This window comes from Callorhinchus milii, unplaced genomic scaffold, assembly GCF_018977255.1.
Source record: "Callorhinchus milii isolate IMCB2004 unplaced genomic scaffold, IMCB_Cmil_1.0 Scaffold242, whole genome shotgun sequence".
Classification (NCBI taxonomy): domain Eukaryota; kingdom Metazoa; phylum Chordata; class Chondrichthyes; order Chimaeriformes; family Callorhinchidae; genus Callorhinchus; species Callorhinchus milii.
Window position 1 is genome coordinate 19183 of NW_024704983.1, and position 20291 is coordinate 39473.

Sequence of the window (20291 nt, forward strand, 5' to 3'; positions counted from 1 at the left end):
CGGTGAGGGGTCTGCCAGTGCCCACACCCAGACGCTGGTCTCCGATCCGCGATTTAATGCCCCCGATGAGGGGTCTAACGCTGGGTGCAGGTCTGTAATGAAACAACACGTGAAGGTAACAACAATAAGTTACATTTACACAGAGCCCTTCATGTCGGGAGGACGTCCCAAGGTGCTGGACAATGAGGGCTTTGTACCCGAGCTGCGGTTTGTGATCAGAGAGGGGTGGAGGGCAAAGGAGGGGATGGGGGGATTGGAGGAGGGAAGGGGACCAAAGATTTAAGAGGTCAAACTGGTGAAACTTTAATAGGTTTTAGCGGATACAGGAGCAAGACTGTGGACGGCTTTAAAGGTGAGGACAAGGATGTTGAACCTTAACACTCTGTGGGGATGGGGAACGGGTGAAGCTGGATGAGGATAGGGGTGATAGGGTCACAGAGCCTGGTTTGGGTGAGGACATAAGCTGATAAACAGAAGACCACCCAGTGTCCCCGCAATATTTGCCTCAGATTTTCCATAGCTTTTACATAAAATAACAATAATCCTTGTATTTGATCCACACCTATCACAACTCAAACACTTCACTGCAAAAACATTGGGTTTGAACCCACAAACCTCTGACTCCAGAGCCAGAAGGAGTGCTGTCGACTGAGTGGAGGTGACACAATGGCTCTCACCTCCGTGATCCAGATTCCCATTTAACCCAAACAGACAGTGAAAGCCTCCCCTTCTCTGTCTCTTTCTGTAAAGCTCTGCTGTGGATTAGCACAATTAGGGCCACTTGTTTCACCACAGAAAAGCCGTTAGATCAGACACTAGTAAATAACTGTAAATAAAATCACGTGTTTATGGCTGTTTGTGTGACGTTACTGTACGGAAATCACCCACAAAATACACAGTCACATCGGGAGAGAGAAACTGCCTTCTCTTTTCTAACAGAGCCACAGGATCTTTAACCTGATCCGATACAGACAGGACCTGAACTGAAGGACCTCAGCTTAACATCTCATCCAACGGACAGCATCTCTGTCAAGGCAGTGCTCCCCCAGCATAATCCTTACAACTGATAACAGTGACTATATTGGCAAAACGTTCATAAGTGCTTCACAGGTAACTGCTGGCTCCCCTTCACTCCCTGGCACCTTCCTCTCTCCATCTCCGACCTCCTCACTCCCCAATCCACCATCCGGAGCCTCTGCTCAACTGGCACTAGCTCCTGCTCGTCCCTCGCACCCTCCCCCCCACCATCGTTGGCCGTGCTCTCTGCCACAACACCCTAAAACTCTGGAACACCCTCCCTCAACCCCTCCACCTTGCCCTTTCTCTCCCCTCGTTCAAGTCCCGCCTGAAAACTTTCCTCTTTGACCGTGTTTCAGGCCACCTCCCCTCCCCCGGTCGGAGTCAGGCTGCGCCACTGTTAAACTCGGAGACGCTGCCCTGTGTGGAGGGCAATATATAAGTTTAAGTTGTTGTTGTGAATATAGTGACTGTGTTTGTAACCTTGTCTCGGTAGCACCTCCCCTCACAACAGTCAGAAACTTGTGGGTTCAAGTGTCACTTTGGGACTTGGATCCCATGTCGTCTAAGCTGATGCTCCAATATGGTGCTGTCTGTCTGCATGTATGTCTGTGTATCTGTGTGTGTGTCTGTGTGTGTGTGTCTGTCTATGTGTGTGTGTGTGTGTGTGTGTGTCTGTCTGTCCTGGTGGATGTTATAGATGCTGTGGCCCTACCTCAGTCTCTGGTGTCCTGTTGTGGAAGGTTAGACAGGACACACTCACCCACAAAACAGTCACATCATTTTACAGAACGTTGGAATACAAATACATTACAGTTAAATTATTATTATTAACCTCTCACACACTCATCACTCTCTCACACATACACAAACACTCACACACACTCTCTCACACAAACACTCTCTCACACACTCACACACACTCTCACACACACACAAACACTCACACTCACACACACAAACACTCACACACACACTCTCACACAAACACTCACTCTCTCACACACACACTCACACACACTCACACACACACTCTCTCACACACTGTCACACACACATAAACACTCACACACACACACACACACTCACACTCTCTCACACTGTCACACACACACACTCAAACACACACACTCACACACACACTCTCACACACACACTCTCACACACACTCTCTCTCAATCACACACTCTCACACACACATAGATTCATAGAATGTTACAGCACAGAATGAGGCCATTCAGCCCATCGAGTCTGTGCGGCTCTTTGACAGAGCGTCACTCTCACTAACCCCAATCACCAGCTTTCTCCCCATAACCCCACAAACCCGTCTTTCCCCGATACCTGTCCAGTTCTCTCTTAAACGCTGTTATCGAATCGGACTTCACTGCCCTTTCAGATCATTCCAAATTCCAACAACTCTCTGAGTGAAAACATTTCTTCTAACCTCTGACCTCTAACTTCTGACCCTAACCCTAACCTCCCCTCTGCTTCTTTTGGTAGATATCTTCAGACTGTGACCACGAGTCACAGACACACCTACAGCGGAAACAGCTTTTCCCTATCTCACCTGTCGAGACCTTTCATGATCTATCCGGTCCCCGCGTAACCTTCTCTGCTCTAATGGAAAAAGTCCCAACTTCTCCACTGTCCTCTGGCACTGTTCCTCTGGCTCCGGTCTGCTCCACGTCCCCCGCCCCAACCGCCCTACCATCAGTGGTCGGGCCTTCAGCCTCTCAGCCCCGAGGCTCTGGAACTCCATCCCCAGTGCCTTCGCCGCTTCCTCCCTCTCCTCCTTCAGGGCCGGTCTCAAAACCTTTCTCTTTGACCTTCAGCCTTCAGCTCTGCTCTCGACTCTCTACCCCCTCCTCACCCCCTCCCTTCCCTCCCCTCACCCTGACCATTTCCCCCCTCCTCACCCCCTCCCTTCCCTCCCCTCACCCTGACCATTTCCCCCCTCCTCGCTCCCTCCCTCCCTCCCCTCACCCTGACCATTTCCCCCCTCCTCGCTCCCTCCCTTCCCTCCCCTCACCCTGACCATTTCCCCCCTCCTCGCTCCCTCCCTTCCCTCCCCTCACCCTGACCATTTCCCCCCTCCTCGCTCCCTCCCTTCCCTCCCCTCCCCTCCCCTCACCATTTCCCCCCTCCTCGCTCCCTCCCTTCCCTCCCCTCACCATTTCCCCCCTCCTCGCTCCCTCCCTTCCCTCCCCTCACCCTGACCATTTCCCCCCTCCTCGCTCCCTCCCTTCCCTCCCCTCACCCTGACCATTTCCCCCCTCCTCGCTCCCTCCCTTCCCTCCCCTCACCCTGACCATTTCCCCCCAATGCTCGGGTCATGACCCAACTATGCAGCGCCTCGGGACGTCCTCCTGATGTGAAAGGCACTTTATAAATGGAATCTTGTTGTTGTTGTTGTCCTCATAGCTAAGGTTCCCCATTCCTGGTATCATTCTCGTGAATCTCCTCTGTGCCCTTTCCAGTGCCTTAATGTCCTTCCTGAGGTCAGGTGCCCAGAACTGGACGCAGTACTCCAGCTGAGGCCTAACCAGTGTTTGTACAGATTAACCATAACCCCTACTCTTATACTCTATGCCCTACTAATGAAGCTCAGTACACCAAATGCCCTTTTTACTGCCCTATCTTCCTGCTCTGCCACTTTTAATGATTCGCTGACTTGAACGCCCAGATCTCTCTGTACGTTCACCCCCTTAAGATTGAGCTCCCAGTCTATATTGCCTCCTATCATTTTTCCTACCTAAGTGTATCACCTCACACTTATCCACATTGAAATCCATCTGCCACATGTCGCCCATTCCACCATTCTGTGTATGTCTGCCTGCAGTCCGTCACAATCTCTTCACTATTTACTACCCGACCTAACTTGGTATCATCTGCAAACTTGGAAATAGTGCTCCCTGTGCCCAAGTCCAGATCATTAATATATATTAGAAAGAAAGAGCAGTGGTCCCAATACCGATCCCTGGGGGACACCGCTGCACACCTCCTTCCATTGCGAGAAACACCCATTAACCACCACCCTCTGCATTCTGTCACTCAGTCAGTTCCTAATCCAAACTGCCACTGTCCCCTTAATACTGTGGGCCTCCAGTTTTTTTATTAACCTCTTATGCGGTACTGTGTCAAAAGCCTTTTTAAAATCCATGTAAATAACGTCCACCGCATTTCCCTCATCAACCCTCGCAGTCACCTCTTCCAAAAATTCTATTAGATTTGTTAGGCAAGATTTGCCTTTAACAAATCCATGTTGGCTGTCTCTAATTACCTCGTGTTCCTCTAAGTAGAGATTTATTTGTCCCGGATTACGGTCTCCAGTAGTTTTCCTAATACCGAAGTTAGGCTGACTGGCCTGTAATTTCCGGGTTTGTCTTTCTGCCCCTTTTTGTAAGGGGGTAACATTAGCCACTCTCCAGTCTCTTGGCACCACTCCTGTGTCCAATGAAGATTGAAATATAATGGCCAAAGCCTCCGCTATTTGAACCCGTATCTCCCACAGCAACCTTGGGTGAAACCCATCTGGTCCTGGTGACTTATCAATTTTGAGCCCAGTCAATCTTTTCAGAACTTCCTCTCTGTCTATAGTAATCTGATCTATGTCCTCTACCCTCTCATCCAATACTGCGGCATTTGGGGCATCCGTTTCCGTTGTGAAGACAGATGCAAAGTACTCGTTCAGTACATCAGCCATCCCTCTGCCTCCACAACAAGATTGCCGTCATTGTCTTTGATTGGCCCCACCCTACCTTTAACTAACCTTTTTTCCTTTATGTGCTGTAAAATATTTTAGGATTCCCCTTTATGTTACCCGCTAACCTCTTCTCATGCGATCTTTTAGCCTGTCTTATCACTCTTTTAAGATCACTCCTGCATTCTCTATAATGCGCTTTGCTATCCTCAGTGTCTTGCGTCTTCCAATTGTCGTACGCCATCTTCTTCTTTTTCATCCTAGACAGAATATCCCTGGTCATCCAGGCTGGCTTGGTTCTCGCACATTTCCCTTTTGTGGGAATATATCTATTTAGACCTTGAGCTATCGTATCTTCGAAGATCTCCCATTGCTCATGAGTCGTTTTACCTTCTAGTCTTACTTGCCAGTCCACCAACTCTCAGTCCCTTTTTAGCCCATCAAAATTAGCCCTTTTCCAGTCAAGCATTTTCACCCTTGACTGTACTTTGTCCCTGTTCATGAGTAATCTAAATCTAATAATATTATGGTCACTGTTACCTCGATGCTCCCCTCCTGAAACTTGTTCAACCTGACCGATTTCATTCCCGAGGACAAGATCCAGCAATACTTCCTTCCTTGTAGGACTGGAGACATTACTGCTCAAGAAAATTTTCCTGTGCACGGTTGATGAATCTTCCTCCTGCCTTGCCCTTAGCGCTGCTCAGGCGCACCTCAGGCGCTGACACCATCAGCATCCAAGGCTGCACTCTCCACCTCTCAAAGCCAGTCAGGAACCTCGGCGTTTTGTTCGACCCTGAGCTGTCCTTTCTCCCTCACATCCGCACCACAACTGGCACCGCCTTCCATCACCTCCGGAATATCGCCAGACTACGGCACTACCTCACCCCTCACGCGGCTGAAACTCTGGTTCACGCCTTTGTCACCTCAAGGCCGGACTATGGGAACTCTCTCCTCGTCGGCCTTCCCGCCACCTCCCTCCACACTGCAGGTCATCCAGAACTCTGCAGCTCGTGTACTGTCCCGCACCACATCACTCCCACCCTCGCCCTCACCCTCGCCCTCACCCTCACCCTCGCTCCCCTCCACTGGCTCCCCATCCCCCAGAGGATTGATTTCAAGATCCTCATCCTCACCTACAAGGCCATTCACGGCCTCGCTCCCTCCTACCTCTCCAACCTACTATCCCCCTACCTACCTGCCCGTACCCTCCGTTCCTCTGGCTCCGGTCTGCTCCACGTCCCCCGCCCCAACCGCCCTACTATCGGTGGTCGGGCCTTCAGCCTCTCAGCCCCGAGGCTCTGGAACTCTATCCCCCAGTGCCTTCGCCGCTTCCTCCCTTTCCTCCTTCAAGGCCGGTCTCAAAACCTTTCTCTTTGACCGTGCCTTCAGCTCCCCTCTCGACTCTCTTCCTCCTCCTCGCTCCCTCCCTTCCCTCCCCTCACCCTGACCATTTCCCCACTGCTCGGGTCATGACCCAACTGTGCAGCGCCTTGGGACGTCCTCCTGACGTGAAAGGCGCTCTATAAATGGAATCTTGTTGTTGTTGTTGTTGTTGCTATTTTGTCAGTCTGTATTGGGATAATTGAAATCCCCCATTATGACAACTCTGTTCGCACAACATCTATCCGTGATCTGGTTGCAGATCTGCTCCTCTATCTCCTTCCCGCTGTCTGGTACTCTATAGTAAACCCCTATCAGTGTAACCATTCCTTCCCTATTTCTGACCTCTAACCGGATCGATTCTGTTGTCGGGCCCTCCAGAGTTGCATTCCTTTCTACAGCTATAATTATATCCTTAACTAATATGGCCACCGCACCTCCTTTCTTCCTTCTCTGTCCTTCCTGAACACACTATACCCTGGAATATTCACTCCCAGTCCTGTCCCGGCTTCAGCCGTGTCTCGGTGACCCCCTATGACCAGTTGAAGCCGCAGCTCAACACCTTATTCCCCGAGGGATGTGCGTTTAGGGACATGGATTTGAGGAGAGTCTTCACTTGTACTTCCCTCTGATCTCCACACCGGTGTTTACCCTCTGGTACCCGGTCCCCCCTCCACACCGGTGTTTACCCTCTGGTACCCGGTCCCCCCTCCACACCGGTTTTTACCCTCTGGTACCCGGTCCCCCCTCCACACCGGTGTTTACCCTCTGGTACCCGGTCCCCCCTCCACACCGGTGTTTACCCTCTGGTACCCGGTCCCCCCTCCACACCGGTTTAAACCCCGACAGCGTCTCACAATGCCTCGGCACGAAGCTCACCCCCACCTCACTACAGTGACGCACACCCACACCAGAAAGAGTCTTACTCTCTCTCACACACACACACACTCAAACACACTCTCACACACACACTCACACACACCCACCCACACACACACACTCACACACACACTCTCACACACCCACCCACACACACACACTCACACACACCCACCCACACACACACACTCACACACACACTCTCACACACACACTCTCACACACACACTCACACACACCCACACACACACACCCACACACACATTCACACACACACTCACACACACCCACCCACCCACACACACTCACACACACCCACCCACACACACACACTCACACACACACTCTCACACACACACTCACACACACCAACACACACACTCTCACACACACACACCCACCCACCCACACACACTCACACACACCCACCCACTCACACACACCCACTCACACACACACACTCACATCCACCCACCCACTCACTCACACACACTCACACACACACCCACCCATCTACACCCACCCACTCACACACACCCACTCACACACACACTCACACACACACACTCACACACACCCACCCACTCACACACACCCACCCACCCACTCACACACACCCACCCACCCACCCACTCACACATACCCACCCACTCACCCACACACACTCTCACACACACACTCACACACACCCACACACTCACACACACACTCACACACACACTCACACACACCCACCTACTCACTCACACACACTCACACACACACCCACCCATCCACACCCACCCATCCACACCCACCCACTCACACACACACTCACACACACACTCACACACCACCACACTCACACACACACTCACACACACACGCTTTCAAAGGACTTTCGATGCCCGTCAGAAGATCGGGCTGACGGACGCCAGGCAGAGGCTGACCGTGCGAGACGCACGGGAGCGACTGGACCAGAAGGACGCTCGCTCCAAAATAACAGGGGCCACGGCCAAGGTGCTGGATGCTCGTCAGATGATAAACTCCAGGAAAGGGCAGGACGGCAGTGGACAGGGGGCTCAGCCCAAACACCAGCTGGATGCCCGTCAGAGGCTTGGTGCCCGCCGGACAACCCCCGCCCCCATCACCCCCCTGCTCGGGGGTACCGTGGGCAACAGGGGCCGGATAACCAAAACCATCCAGGTGAGACCTGGCAATACCCTTCCCCACCCGCCTTCCCCTCACCCCCCCTGCCTTCCCCTCACTCCTCCCCACCATCCCCTCACCCCCCCCGCGCCCCCCCGCCTGCCCCTCACCCCCCTTGCCTTGCCCTCACCCCCCCGCCCCTCTCCGCCACCGCCATCCCTTCACCCCACCCCGCCTTCCCCTCAATCCCCCCCGCCTTCCCCTCACCCCCCCCGCCTTCCCCTCACCCCCCCCTGCCTTCCCCTCACCCCCCCCTGCCTTCCCCTCACCCCCCCCTGCTTTCCCCTCACAACCCCCCACCTTCCTCTCACCTCCCCCGCCTTCCTATCAACTCCCCCGGCTTCCCCTCTCCCCCACACCGCCTGCCCCTCACCCCCCCCCCACCCCCCGCCTAGAACAACAACAAGAAAATTAGATTTGTTTGGTGCCTTTCACGTCAGGAGGACGTCCCAAGGTGCTGGACAATCAGTGTTTCATAGCCGAGCTGGGGGTTGGGATCGCGGAGGGTGGAGGGCAGGGGACAGGGGTGGAGGACGGTGATCAAAGGCACAGTCGAAGAGGAGGGTCTTGAAACGGTTCTTGAAGGGAGGGGGCGAGGCGGAGGGCCTACAGGATGGATTTCTACACAGTGGGAGCAGAATGGCTGAAGACCCACCAGTCAATGGGAGTGCAGGCGAAGCAGGGAATGTGAAGCAGGCCAGAGCCCACTGAGCGGAAGGGGAATAGGGCTGCAGAGGTCGAGGGGAGCGAAACATTGGAGGGCTTTGAAGGTGAGGATCAGGATCTTGAGCTGTATCCTCTGTGTGATGGGAAGCCATGGAGTCAGGCGAGGATGGGGGTGATGGAGTTGGGGAGCCTGGTGGGGGTGAGGATGGGGGTGATGGGGTCGGGGAGCCTGGTGGGGGTGAGGATGGGGTCGGGGAGCCTGGTGGGGGTGAGGATGGGGTCGGGGAGCCTGGTGGGGGTGAGGATGGGTCGGGGAGCCTGGTGGGGGTGAGGATGGGGGTGATGGGGTCGGGGAGCCTGGTGGGGGTGAGGATGGGGGTGATGGGGTCGGGGAGCCTGGTGGGGGTGAGGATGGGGGTGATGGGGTCGGGGAGCCTGGTGGGGGTGAGGATGGGGGTGATGGGGTCGGGGAGCCTGGTGGGGGTGAGGATGGGGGTGATGGGGTCGGGGAGCCTGGTGGGGGTGAGGATGGGGGTGATGGGGTCGGGGAGCCTGGTGGGGGTGAGGATGGGGGTGATGGGGTTGGGGAGCCTGGTGGGGGTGAGGATGGGGGTGATGGGGTCAGGGAGCCTGATGTGGGAGAGGACATGGGCTGCAGAGTTAGTTCTGGATGATCTGCAGCCTGTGGAGGGAGGAGTTGGGGGGCGACAAGCAGGGAGTTTGTGGAGTGGATGTAATGAAGGCGTGTGTGAGGGTCTCGGGCTGCGGTGTGAGACAGTGTCGGAAACGGGCGATGTTGCAAAGGGCAGAGCAGGTCATGGTGCGGATGTGGGGTAGAAAGGATAGTTGAGGGTCAAACAAGACGCCAAGGTTCGGGACTCACTCAGTGAGGAAAGATCTCTCTGGGCTCTAAGGTGCTATCTGTCAGTGTATTGACACAAACTGACACGTGGTAAATAAGCTCCTGCCGACCAATCCCAACTTATTGGCCAGATCCCAGCTCCCATACAGAACTGGTCACCACCATCAGTCAACAGCCTGTGTTGATACAGCATCTGTTTTAGCGGGTTAGACTCCACTAATTCCCCCAACGCACACTCTGGGGTCCCCAAGCCTTGAGCTCTTGACAACCTGTGCCTCATACTCTCCGGAGTTAAGTAAACAGGGAGTGAGTGCATATTCCATTCCAGACATGTGAATTTCCATATGTAGGTGGAGACTCTACAACACGGTGATGGGTTTCTGTGTGTGTCAGACACCCGGCTGGTCACGGTGACGGGTTTCCGGTAAATTGGTCATTTTCAATCTACGACTGTTTGTGGGACATTGCTGTGCACAATTGGCCGCCGCGTTCGCCCACAAATATACAGTCAATTCACTTTACAGTGTGTTCTGTGCAGCGCTTTGGGACGTCCTCCCGACGTGAAAAGCGCTATATCAAATGCAAGGATTATTTTATTATTATTTCTCATTCACAGCAAAAGCTGATGACCCCTGTGCTCAGCCACCCCCCCCTTGCCATGCGTATCAACGTGGTGAATATCCAGAGCCCCAGCCAGGTACGTCACTGGGGGGGGGGGGGGGGGCACTAACACCAGCGACTGGGGTGTGAGGCTGACGTTGGAGACTGTGGGGAGGGTCCTGCACCACAGACTGGGGGAGGGGCTGACACCACAGACTGGGGGAGGGGCTGACACCACAGACTGGGGGAGGGGCTGACACCCGAGACACTGGAGGTGAAAGTATTTCACACCCTGGGCGACAGGAGGGAGAGGGTTTGATAAGCAAAATGGAGAAAGGATTTCTACTGGTCGGTAACTCAGTAACGAAAGCCCACAGGTCATCATCAGAAACAGGAGGAGGCCATTCAGTCACTCAAGCCTGTTCTGCCATTCCATAGGATCATGGGTGATCCAATTACCTGCCTTCGCCCCATATCCTTTAACACCCTGACCTAACAAACATCTCCACCTCAGTCTTGAAGATGTGAGTGGATCCAGTATCCACAGCCTTTTTGGGGAGAGAGTCCAGATTCCCACTAACCCTTTGGGTGTAAATCTGCCCCTGATTCCGAGCTGAATGGCCCGGCTCTAATATTAAGGTGATGCCCCTGTTCTGGATTCCCCACCAGAGGAAATAGTTTCTCTGTAGCTGCCGTATCAAATCCCTTCATTATTTTGAAAAGCTCAATCAGAACAGCCTCAACTTTCTAAACTCCAGGGAATACAGAGCACACTTATGCAACCTGTCCTCGTAATTTAACCCTGTTAGCCCTGGCAACATTCTTGTGAATCTGCGCTGCACCCTCTCCAGAGCCAATATATCCTTCCTGAGGTGCGTTGCCCAAAACTGAATGCAGTCTCCAGATGGGGTCTGACCAAGGCTCTGTATAGTTGAAGCATTATTTCCTCTGCTTTATATTCCAGCCCCTTGAGATAAAGGCCATCATCCCATTCATGTTTTTGATAAGTTTCAGGATAACTTTGAAGATCAGAGGGTGAGATCAGAGGGTCAGAGCTGTGTGGCTGACTGGCTGAGTGCTGTGACCTTGGCTCAGCTATAGTGGTATTTCAGTCTGGTACAATCGCCTCTGAGACAGACAGTTGTAGGTTCAAGCCTCACGTCGGAGCTTGGAATCACGCAGCCTAAGCTGTCGCTCCAATGCAGCGCTGGGGGGTGTTGTATTGTCGGAGACGCCATCTTTGGATGAGACATTAAACTAAGGTCCCGTCTACCTGTTCAAGTGGATGTTAAAGATCCCGCGGGGCTATTGGAAAGGACAAGAGAGATTCTTTTTGCTGGTGTCCTGGTCAACAATCCCCCAAATAAAATTGCTCGCTCACTCCATGGCTGTTATTGGGACGCTGCTGTGCGCATACTGGCTGCAGGGTTTCGCCCACAAATATACAGTCACAGTACTTTACAGTATAATCCGTGAAGCGCTTTGAGACGTCTTGACGATGTGATGAAGCGCTCTATCGATTGCAAGGATTGTTGTTATTTTCTACCGAACACACAGTGTATTTTTCTCTCAGACTCTGGATGAGATTGAAGATGAGGAGGAGGAAGAGGAGGAGCTGCTTCCTGTAACCAAAAAAGTAATGAAGATCAGCACCGGAAAGAACCACGTGACTCCGCAGAGCGTGAGAGGCTGTTGTTTGTTATCTGGATTAGAGAAATGCAGAGGCCTGGGGTGAGGGGTGGGGGCGGGTCCCTGGTGGGGGGGGGGGGGCCCTGGTGGGGGGGGGCCCTGGTGGGGGGGGGGGCCCTGGTGGGGGGGGGGGGGGCCCTGGTGGGGGGCGGGGGGCCCTGGTGGGGGGGGGAGGGGCCCTGGTCGGGGGGGCGGGTTGAGATGGGCCCTGAAGGAGGCAAGGGAGGGGGTGAGGTGTTGGGGCTCCAGGTTGGAGTTCCAGAGGGTGGGGCCCAACCTGCAGAACCTCTCTTCTGATTCTCAAACCACGCCCTCTAGTTCTGGGCCCTTCTACTTTATTTCCATTGAATCCTGTCCGCTCGCTCTGCTCAGCGGGCTCAGCGGGCTCCAGCCTGCTCCGTGTTCCCCTGCCGGCTTCACTAACAGCAGCCAGGCCTTCAGCCTCTCTGCCCCCAACCTCTGAAACTCCATCCCACATTCACTTTGCCACACCCCCTCCCATCAAGGCATGTCTCAAGACCCTCTTCATCGATCTCACCCTCCTCGCCCTCCACCCCTCCTGACCTAACCCCACAGCTCAGGTCTAATTCCCTGACTGTCCAGCGCCTTAGGAAGTCCTGAAGTTTGTTGTTGTTTATGCTGCCTGTGAACTGTGGGGAGGAGCAATGTTTCTTAGCTCAGGGAAGGCTGGCTATGTTAGAGTTTGAGAACTGCTTTAGATCTTTCTGATCTCCTTTTCTCTCTCTCTATTCCCTGCAGCCCCAATATGAGATGAATTGGCCTCTTCAAAACATTGAACCCGGTTCCCACAATCTCAGCCAAGCCATCAGGGAGAGGTGCAGAATCCAGGTGAGCTGCCTCAACAACAGCATTGCATTTACACTCTCACGTCAGGAGGACGGTCTGAGGCTCTGGACTGTTAAGGGTTTGCACCCGAGCTGGGGGTTGGATTCAAAGTGGGTGGAGGGTAGTGGGGGGGTGAGGTGTGGCTGGAAGCACGATCAGCTGGGTGTCTGATACACATGGAAACCCATCACTGTGATCAGTTGGTGTCACATCTTTAAGATTCTCCAAACCAGATGGAGAGTTTGATACCTGACTCTGATCTTCAGAAATTGCTGTGTCTGTAATGGAAGGGAGGCGTCCTGTTTATTCCGGAGAGTATTCGGCGCAGGTTGGCAAGATCCAAGGCCTGGGGGGACCCCAGAGTAACTGCCCCAGAGTAGCTGCTGGAGTCTAACCGGCTAAACCCACGCAGCTTGGCCATTGATATCACTGTCTGGCAGCTTTCCCACTGCTTGTCCAGCTCGGACCCCCCTCCCCATTAGTTAGTTAGTTAGTTAGTTAGTGCTTTGGCTGCAGGGTTAACAGCAGCTGAGGGGGAGGATTCCCTGCCCCAAGTTATTTTGTTCAACAACGGTTCATGTTAGCCGCTGATGTCTCTTGTGAAGCTGCTTCACTGTGAGTGTGGGGTTGACGTGTGTCTCTCTTTCCCTCTCTAGCCAGGGCTCAGTGTCTCCAAGCTGTCCCTCGGGAAGACTCCTCTCACTAAAGTGGTTCAGAACGACTCGTACACTGCCCCTGCCCCACTGCCAGCCCCCGTCCCCGCCCCCCTCACAGTCAGCCGCTTTAAACACCTGACCAACATCTCCAGGACAGCCACACTCTCTCTGGGGGAGGACACAGAGGAGGACTTGCCCCCTGCAGAGGTAACGCTTCCCGCTCTCCCGGGGTGGGTGAGGGGCAGAGGTGGGGACAGTGCTGGGGAGGGGGCACATTTCGGGAAGGAGGTCAGGGCTGGGAGCCGGGGCTGGAGGGAGGAGTCCGAGCTGGAGGGGGTGGAGGGAGCAGGGCTGTGGGGAGGAGCGGAACTGGGGGAGGGGGCACGTTTTGAGGGCAGGTCAGGGCTGGGAGCCAGCGCTGGGGGGGAGGAGGAGGAGCCAGAGCCTTCTCCCCCTCATCGGCCGCCCAGGCTCAGGCTGTAGCCCCTGGACATGTGTCTGCCGTGGGAGCCCCAGTGCTGTGCTGACCTCTCCCTCTCTCGCTCTCTCTCTCTCGCCCCCACAGCCTGTTCTCAGCCCCTTAGAAGGAACAAAGATGACTGTGAATAACCTTCATACAAGAGTAACTGAGGAGGACATTGTGGTGAGCGCGTTAGCTCAGGCCTGTGTGTGTGTCACTATGTGTGTCACTGTGGGCGTCTGTGTCATTGTGTGCGTCTGTGTCACTGTGTGTGTGTGTATGTGTGTGTGTGAGTGACTGTGTCACTGTGTGTGTGTGTATGTGTGTGTGTGAGAGTGACTGTGTCACTGTGTGTGTGTGTGTGTGTGTGTGTGGCCCTGGTGCTCCCTCCAGCCCTGCACTTCCCTGCCTTCCTCCCTCCCCGACCTCCTCACTCTCCAATCTAACACCCGTCACCTCTGCCCGACTGGCCTCGGCTCCTGATCGTCCCTCACGCCCACCATCGGAGGTCGTGCTCTCAGCCACTGCGCCCCAAAACTCTGGAACACTCTCCCTCAATCCGTCTGCATTGCCCCCTCTCTCCCCTCCTTGAAATCCCGTCTGAAAACCTTCCTTTTTGATCATGTTTACGGACCTCTCCCCCCGCAGCTCGGAGTCAGACTCCGCCGCTGTTAAGCTCTGAGATGCTTCGCTGCGAGGGTGCTATATAAGTGCAAATTGTTGTTTTTGTTCTGTGTCAGTGTATGTCAGACTATGTTACTGTGTGTTGGTGTCACTGTGCGTCTCTGACTGTTCAGCGCTTTGGGACGTCCTCCCGACGTAAAAGGCACTCTATAAATGTCATTTTGTTGTTCTTGTGTGTGTCTGTGTCACTCTGTGTGTATGGGTGGGTGGTGTGTGTGTGCCTGTGCTGACACTGTGCTGTGTGGGTACAGGAGCTGTTCTGTGTATGTGTGTATGTGTGCGCGCACGGGTGGTGTGCGTGCATGGGTGGTTTGTGTGCGTATGCGCCTGTGCTTTGCTGATGCTGTGCTGTGTGGGTACAGGAGCTGTTGTGTGGGCGCGGGCGGTGTGTGGGCGCGCGGGCGGTGTGTGGGCGCGCGGGCGGTGTGTGGGCGCGCGGGCGGTGTGTGGGCGCGCGGGCGGTGTGTGGGCGCGCGGGCGGTGTGTGGGCGCGCGGGCGGTGTGTGGGCGCGCGGGCGGTGTGTGGGCGCGCGGGCGGTGTGTGGGCGCGCGGGCGGTGTGTGGGCGCGCGGGCGGTGTGTGGGCGCGCGGGCGGTGTGTGGGCGCGCGGGCGGTGTGTGGGCGCGCGGGCGGTGTGTGGGCGCGGGCGGTGTGTGGGCGCGGGCGGGGTGTGGGCGCGGGCGGTGTGTGGGCGCGGGCGGTGTGTGGGCGCGGGCGGTGTGTGCGCCTGTGCTGTGCTGACGGTGTGCTGTGTGGGTACAGGAGCTGTTCTGTGTGTGCGGGGCTCTGAAACGTGCCCGGCTGGTCCGCCCAGGAGTGGCCGAAGTTGTTTTCGTCAGGAAAGACGACGCCATCACAGCTTACAAGAAATACAACAACAGATGTTTAGATGGTACATTGTATTCCCTGTCTGTTACTGTCCCCAACGCAGCACCCCGAGACTTTACCCCCCCCCTCGGCCTGCACCCCCTCTGCCTGCACCCCCTCGGCCTGCACCCCCTCGGCCTGCACCCCCTCGGCCTGCACCCCCTCGGCCTGCACCCCCTCGGCCTGCACCCCCTCGGCCTGCACCCCCTCAGTATTTAAGTGATCAGGGACACTGCCCTGAGCGGCTCGAATATAAATACAAGTTATTGTTGTTGATCCCGTCACCAGTCTCTCCCTCTCCCCTCAGGTCAGCCAATGAAATGTAACCTTCACATGAACGGCAACGTGATCACCTCAGAACAGCCGATCCTGCTGTAAGTTATCGTTTCCAAACGTTAGGGGTGGGAGGACTGTCACACAAACTGACAGAAACCCGTCACCGTGACCGGTCGGGTGTCTGACACACGGAAACCCGTCACCGTGACCGGTCGGGTGTCTGACACACGGAAACCCGTCACCGTGACCGGCCGGGTGTCTGACACACGGAAACCCGTCACCGTGACCGGCCGGGTGTCTGACACACGGAAACCCGTCACCGTGACCGGCCGGGTGTCTGACACACACGGAAACCCGTCACCGTGTTTAAGGCTATGGCTGCCGCTTTAACCCGAGCCCCCTCACCCCCTCCTTCCCTCCTCCCTCCTCTCTACCCCCAAACCCTCCCCCTCTGCATCTCTCCCGCTCTCTCCTCCTCTCTCTCCGTCCCTCTCGCCTTCTATCCCCACTTGACCCTCCTACAAACTCCCTCTGTTCCAACCTGGGAACCCTCCTCCGCCGGGCTCACCGCGGCACTCGGCGTTGGCTGTCCAGCAGCAGCCACACCGACTGCCCCATTCCCCACCACACTCGCCACCCACCCCGGACACAGACCCGGGGAGCCAACCTCTCCTCCCTCATCCCCATTCCCCCACCCCTGCCTCACAACCTGGACCCCTCCCCTCCCACACACCCTTCTGTCAACCGCTCCCTCCACATCGGACTGCAAAATGTCCGCTCCCTCTGCAACAAGGCCCTGGTCATCATGGACATCATGGCCTTAATGGAAACCTGGCTCACCCCAGGCGACACCTTCCCCCTCACGGAGGCCACACCACCCGGCTACACCTCCCACCACATCCCTCGCCCCAACCGCCGTGGCGGTGGTGTAGCCCTTATCTCAAGGACACCACTTGCCCTATCCCCCTACTCCTCTGGCTCTTTCCCCTCTTTCGAGCACCTCACCCTCTCCCACCCCTCCTTCCTCTCCCTCAAAATCCTCCTCCTCTATCGGCCCCTAAAACCTCTCCCACCTTCATCTCCGATATTTAGACACTTCTCACATCTCTCTGCCTCTGCTCTGATTGCCTCATCATCCTGGGCGACTTTAACCTGCACTTCACCCCCTCCTGCTCCATCTCCTCAGACTTCTCCTCCCTGCTCTCCTCGCTCAACCTCTCCCTCCACATCAACTCCCCCACTCACAGTCACGGCCACCCACTCGACTTGGTGATCACCCGGGGCCTCAGTGTCTCGGATGTCACTATTACCGACAAGGCCGTCTCCGATCACCACTTCATCTCCTTCACCACCTCCACCCCCTCCCCACCTCCACCAGACCCACCACCATCTTCTACCGCCCCTGGAAGAAGTTACCCCCACAATCCCTAACCGCTGCCTTGGAGTCCTCTGAACTCCTCTCCCTCTGGCCTTCAACCCTCACTGACCCCTCTTCTCCTCTCACCCTCCTCCACAACACCCTCTCCTCCACACTCGATACTCTTGCCCCCATCACCTCCCGTACTGTCTCCTACTCTCGCTCCTCCCCCTGGTTCACCACCCACCTCCGCTCACTGAAGAGCCGCTGAACGCACCTGTGTCAAATCTGGCCTAACGGTCCACCGACAAATCTGGGTGGACCTCCTCAAAACCTACCGCTCCACTCTAGCCTCGGCCAAGTCGTCCTTCTACTCCAGGATAATCCTGGAGGCGAAGAACAACCCCAGGCTACTGTTTTCTACCACATCCCGACTCCTCCGTCCCCCCCGCCACCCGCGCAGGTCATCTCCTCCAACCTTCACTGTGAGGAGATGCTGGATTTCCTTGAATCCCAAATCAAGGGAATTCGCTCCGCGGTCACTTCCCCTCCAACATCCACCCACCACCCACCCCTCCCTCCCACACTCCGACTCCTACCCATCCTCCCCTACACACTTTCGTACCCGTTTCCCCACCCTCTGTCACCAAACTCATCCTATCCCTGAAACCCACCACCTGCTCCCTTGACCCCATCCCCACTCCACTCCTTATCTCTCAGCTCCACCTCCTGCCCCACATATCACAGACATCGTCAACCTGTCCCTCTCCTGTGGCTCTGTTCCCATTCCCTTAAAAACTGCCACCATCACTCCCACCTTGAAAAACCCTCCCTTGATGCGTCGCAGCTATCAATCTCCGGCCCATCTCCAACCTCCCCTTCCTGTCCAAGGTCCTGGAACGAGTTGTGGCCTCCCAGCTGCGCTCTTTCCTCTCCACCCATTCATTATTCGAACCCCTTCAGTCAGGTTTCCGTGCTGCCCATAGCACAGAAACTGCCCTGGTCAAGGTCACCAATGATATCCTGACCATCTGTGACCAGGGCTCCCTCTGCCTCCTCGTCCTCCTCGACCTATCGGCAGCATTCGATACGGTCGACCACGCTATCCTCCTCCACCGCTTGTCCTCCCACCTCAACCTTCAAGGCCCTGTCCTTGAGTGGTTTAGGTCGTACCTCTCCCACCGTCTTCACTTTGTTTCCACGAACGGCTTTTCTTCCACCCCCCACTGTCTCGTGCAGTGTCCCTCAGGGCTCTGTCCTCGGTCCCCTCCTCTTCACCCTCTATATGCTCCCCCTGTGGTGACATCATCCGCAGACATGGGGTTAACTCCCACATGTATGCGGATGACACCCAACTCTACCTTTCCTCCTCTACTCTCAACTCCACGACCCCCGATGTCCTGACAGCTGTCTGTCCGACATCGAGTCCTGGACGAGAGACAACTTTCTTCAGCTCAACGTGCGCAAAACTGAGGCCCTCCTGATTGGCTCACGTCAGCGCCTCCGCACCTCAGGCGCTGACACCATCAGCTCCGCACTCTCCACCTCTCAAAGCCATCAGGAACCTCGGGGTTCCCCTCGACCCTGAGCTGTCCTTTCTCCCTCATATCCGCACCACAACTGGCACCGCCTTCCATCACCTCCGGAACATCGCCGGACTACGGCACTACCTCACCCCTCACGCGGCTGAAACTCTGGTCCACACCTTTATCAGCTCAAGGCCGGACTATGGGAACTCTCTCCTCGTCGGCCTTCCCGGCCCTCCCTCCACACTGCAGGTCATCCAGAACTCTGCAGCTCGTGTACTGTCCCGCACCAGACACTGCGCCCACATCACTCTCACCCTCACCCGCGCTCTCACCCTCACTCCCACCCTCACCCTCGCCCTCGCCCTCACCCTCACCCTCGCTCGCCTCCACTGCTCCCCATCCCCCAGAGGATCGAATTCAAGATCCTCATCCTCACCTACAAGGCCATTCCCGGCCTCGCTCCCTCCTACCTCTCCAACTTACTATCCCCCTCCCTACCTGCCCGTACCCTCCGTTCCTCCGGCTCCGGTCGGCCCCACATCCCCCGCCCCAACCGCCCGACCATCGGTGGCCTTCAGCCTCTCAGCCCCGAGGCTCTGGAACTCCATCCCCAGTGCCTTCGCCGCTTCCTCCCTTTCCTCCTTCAAGGCCGGTCTCAAGACCTTTCTCTTTGACCTTCAGCCTTCAGCTCCGCTCTCGACTCTCTACCCCCTCCTCACCCCCTCCCTTCCCTCCCCTCACCCTGACCATTTCCCCCCTCCTCGCTCCCTCCCTCCCCTCACCCTGACCATTTCCTCCCTCCTCGCTCCCTCCCTTCCCTCCCCTCACCCTGACCATTTCCCCCCAATGCTCGGGTCCCGACCCAACTGTACAGCGCCTTGGGACGTCCTCCTGACGTGAAAGGCGCTCTATAAATGCAATCTTGTTGTTGTTGTAAGAAACTCTGAAACAGACTGAGTTCCGTGTCTGTCACCTACACACAGAAAATCCTGCGTCTGGAATGGAATGTTTACTCTTTCTGTGGATATTCACCTAATTTCTCTCTCTCTGTCTCATTCCTTCTGTCTGTCTGTGTCTCTCTCCCTCTCACTTTCTCTCCTCCCCATTTCTCTTTCAAACTCACTCTCATATTGTATATTGTCTCACACCCTCTCTCTCTCTCTCTTTCACACACTCTCACTTCCTCTCTCACACGCTCTCTCCCCCTCCATCTCTCTCTGTGTCTCAGACTCACTCTCTTATATTCTGTCACACACACTCTCTCTCTCTCTCTCACACACACTTATATTCTGTCACACACACTCTCTCTCTCTCTCTCTCTCTCACACTATTATATTCTGTCACACTCTCTCTCTCTCACACACTCTCTCTCACACACTCTCTCTCACACTCTCTCCTGTAGGCGCCTGAGTGACGCCCCAGTGACCAAGGTCCCTGAGATGGTGAGGCCGCGGGTTCGACAGGCCTCTCACCCCCAGGCCGAGGTGGACCCAGACACCGTCCTCAAAGCTCTGTTCAAATCCTGCAGCCCCTCCACCTCCGCACAGCCGACTGCCTTCAAAATCAAACTCTAACCTCAGCTCGTGAGCCTGCTGTACTCACCCTTGCCCCCCTCTCCCCCCAGCCCGCCCT

The 20291-nt window shown here is 55.8% G+C and overlaps 2 protein-coding genes across 2 annotated transcripts in view; one reads left to right on the plus strand and one right to left on the minus strand.

Moving 5' to 3' along the window:
• LOC103172791 (GTP-binding protein Rhes-like) overlaps positions 1-698 on the minus strand; it is a 2311-nt gene extending 1613 nt beyond the window's left edge. The window contains exon 1 of the mRNA XM_042346011.1: positions 616-698. Coding sequence (XP_042201945.1) covers positions 616-698 — 83 coding nt within the window. The remainder of the gene's footprint in view (positions 1-615) is intronic.
• Positions 699-7844: 7146 nt separating this feature from the next.
• Positions 7845-20286, plus strand: poldip3 (polymerase (DNA-directed), delta interacting protein 3; the record flags this gene model as incomplete). Its single annotated transcript, XM_042346013.1, is given in 9 exon segments — positions 7845-8164; positions 10312-10392; positions 11869-11976; positions 12744-12833; positions 13487-13693; positions 14052-14129; positions 15393-15522; positions 15805-15871; positions 20062-20286. Coding segments are annotated over 9 exon segments (1253 nt in total), but the record flags the coding sequence as incomplete, so codon positions are not given.
• Positions 20287-20291: the final 5 nt, after the last annotated feature.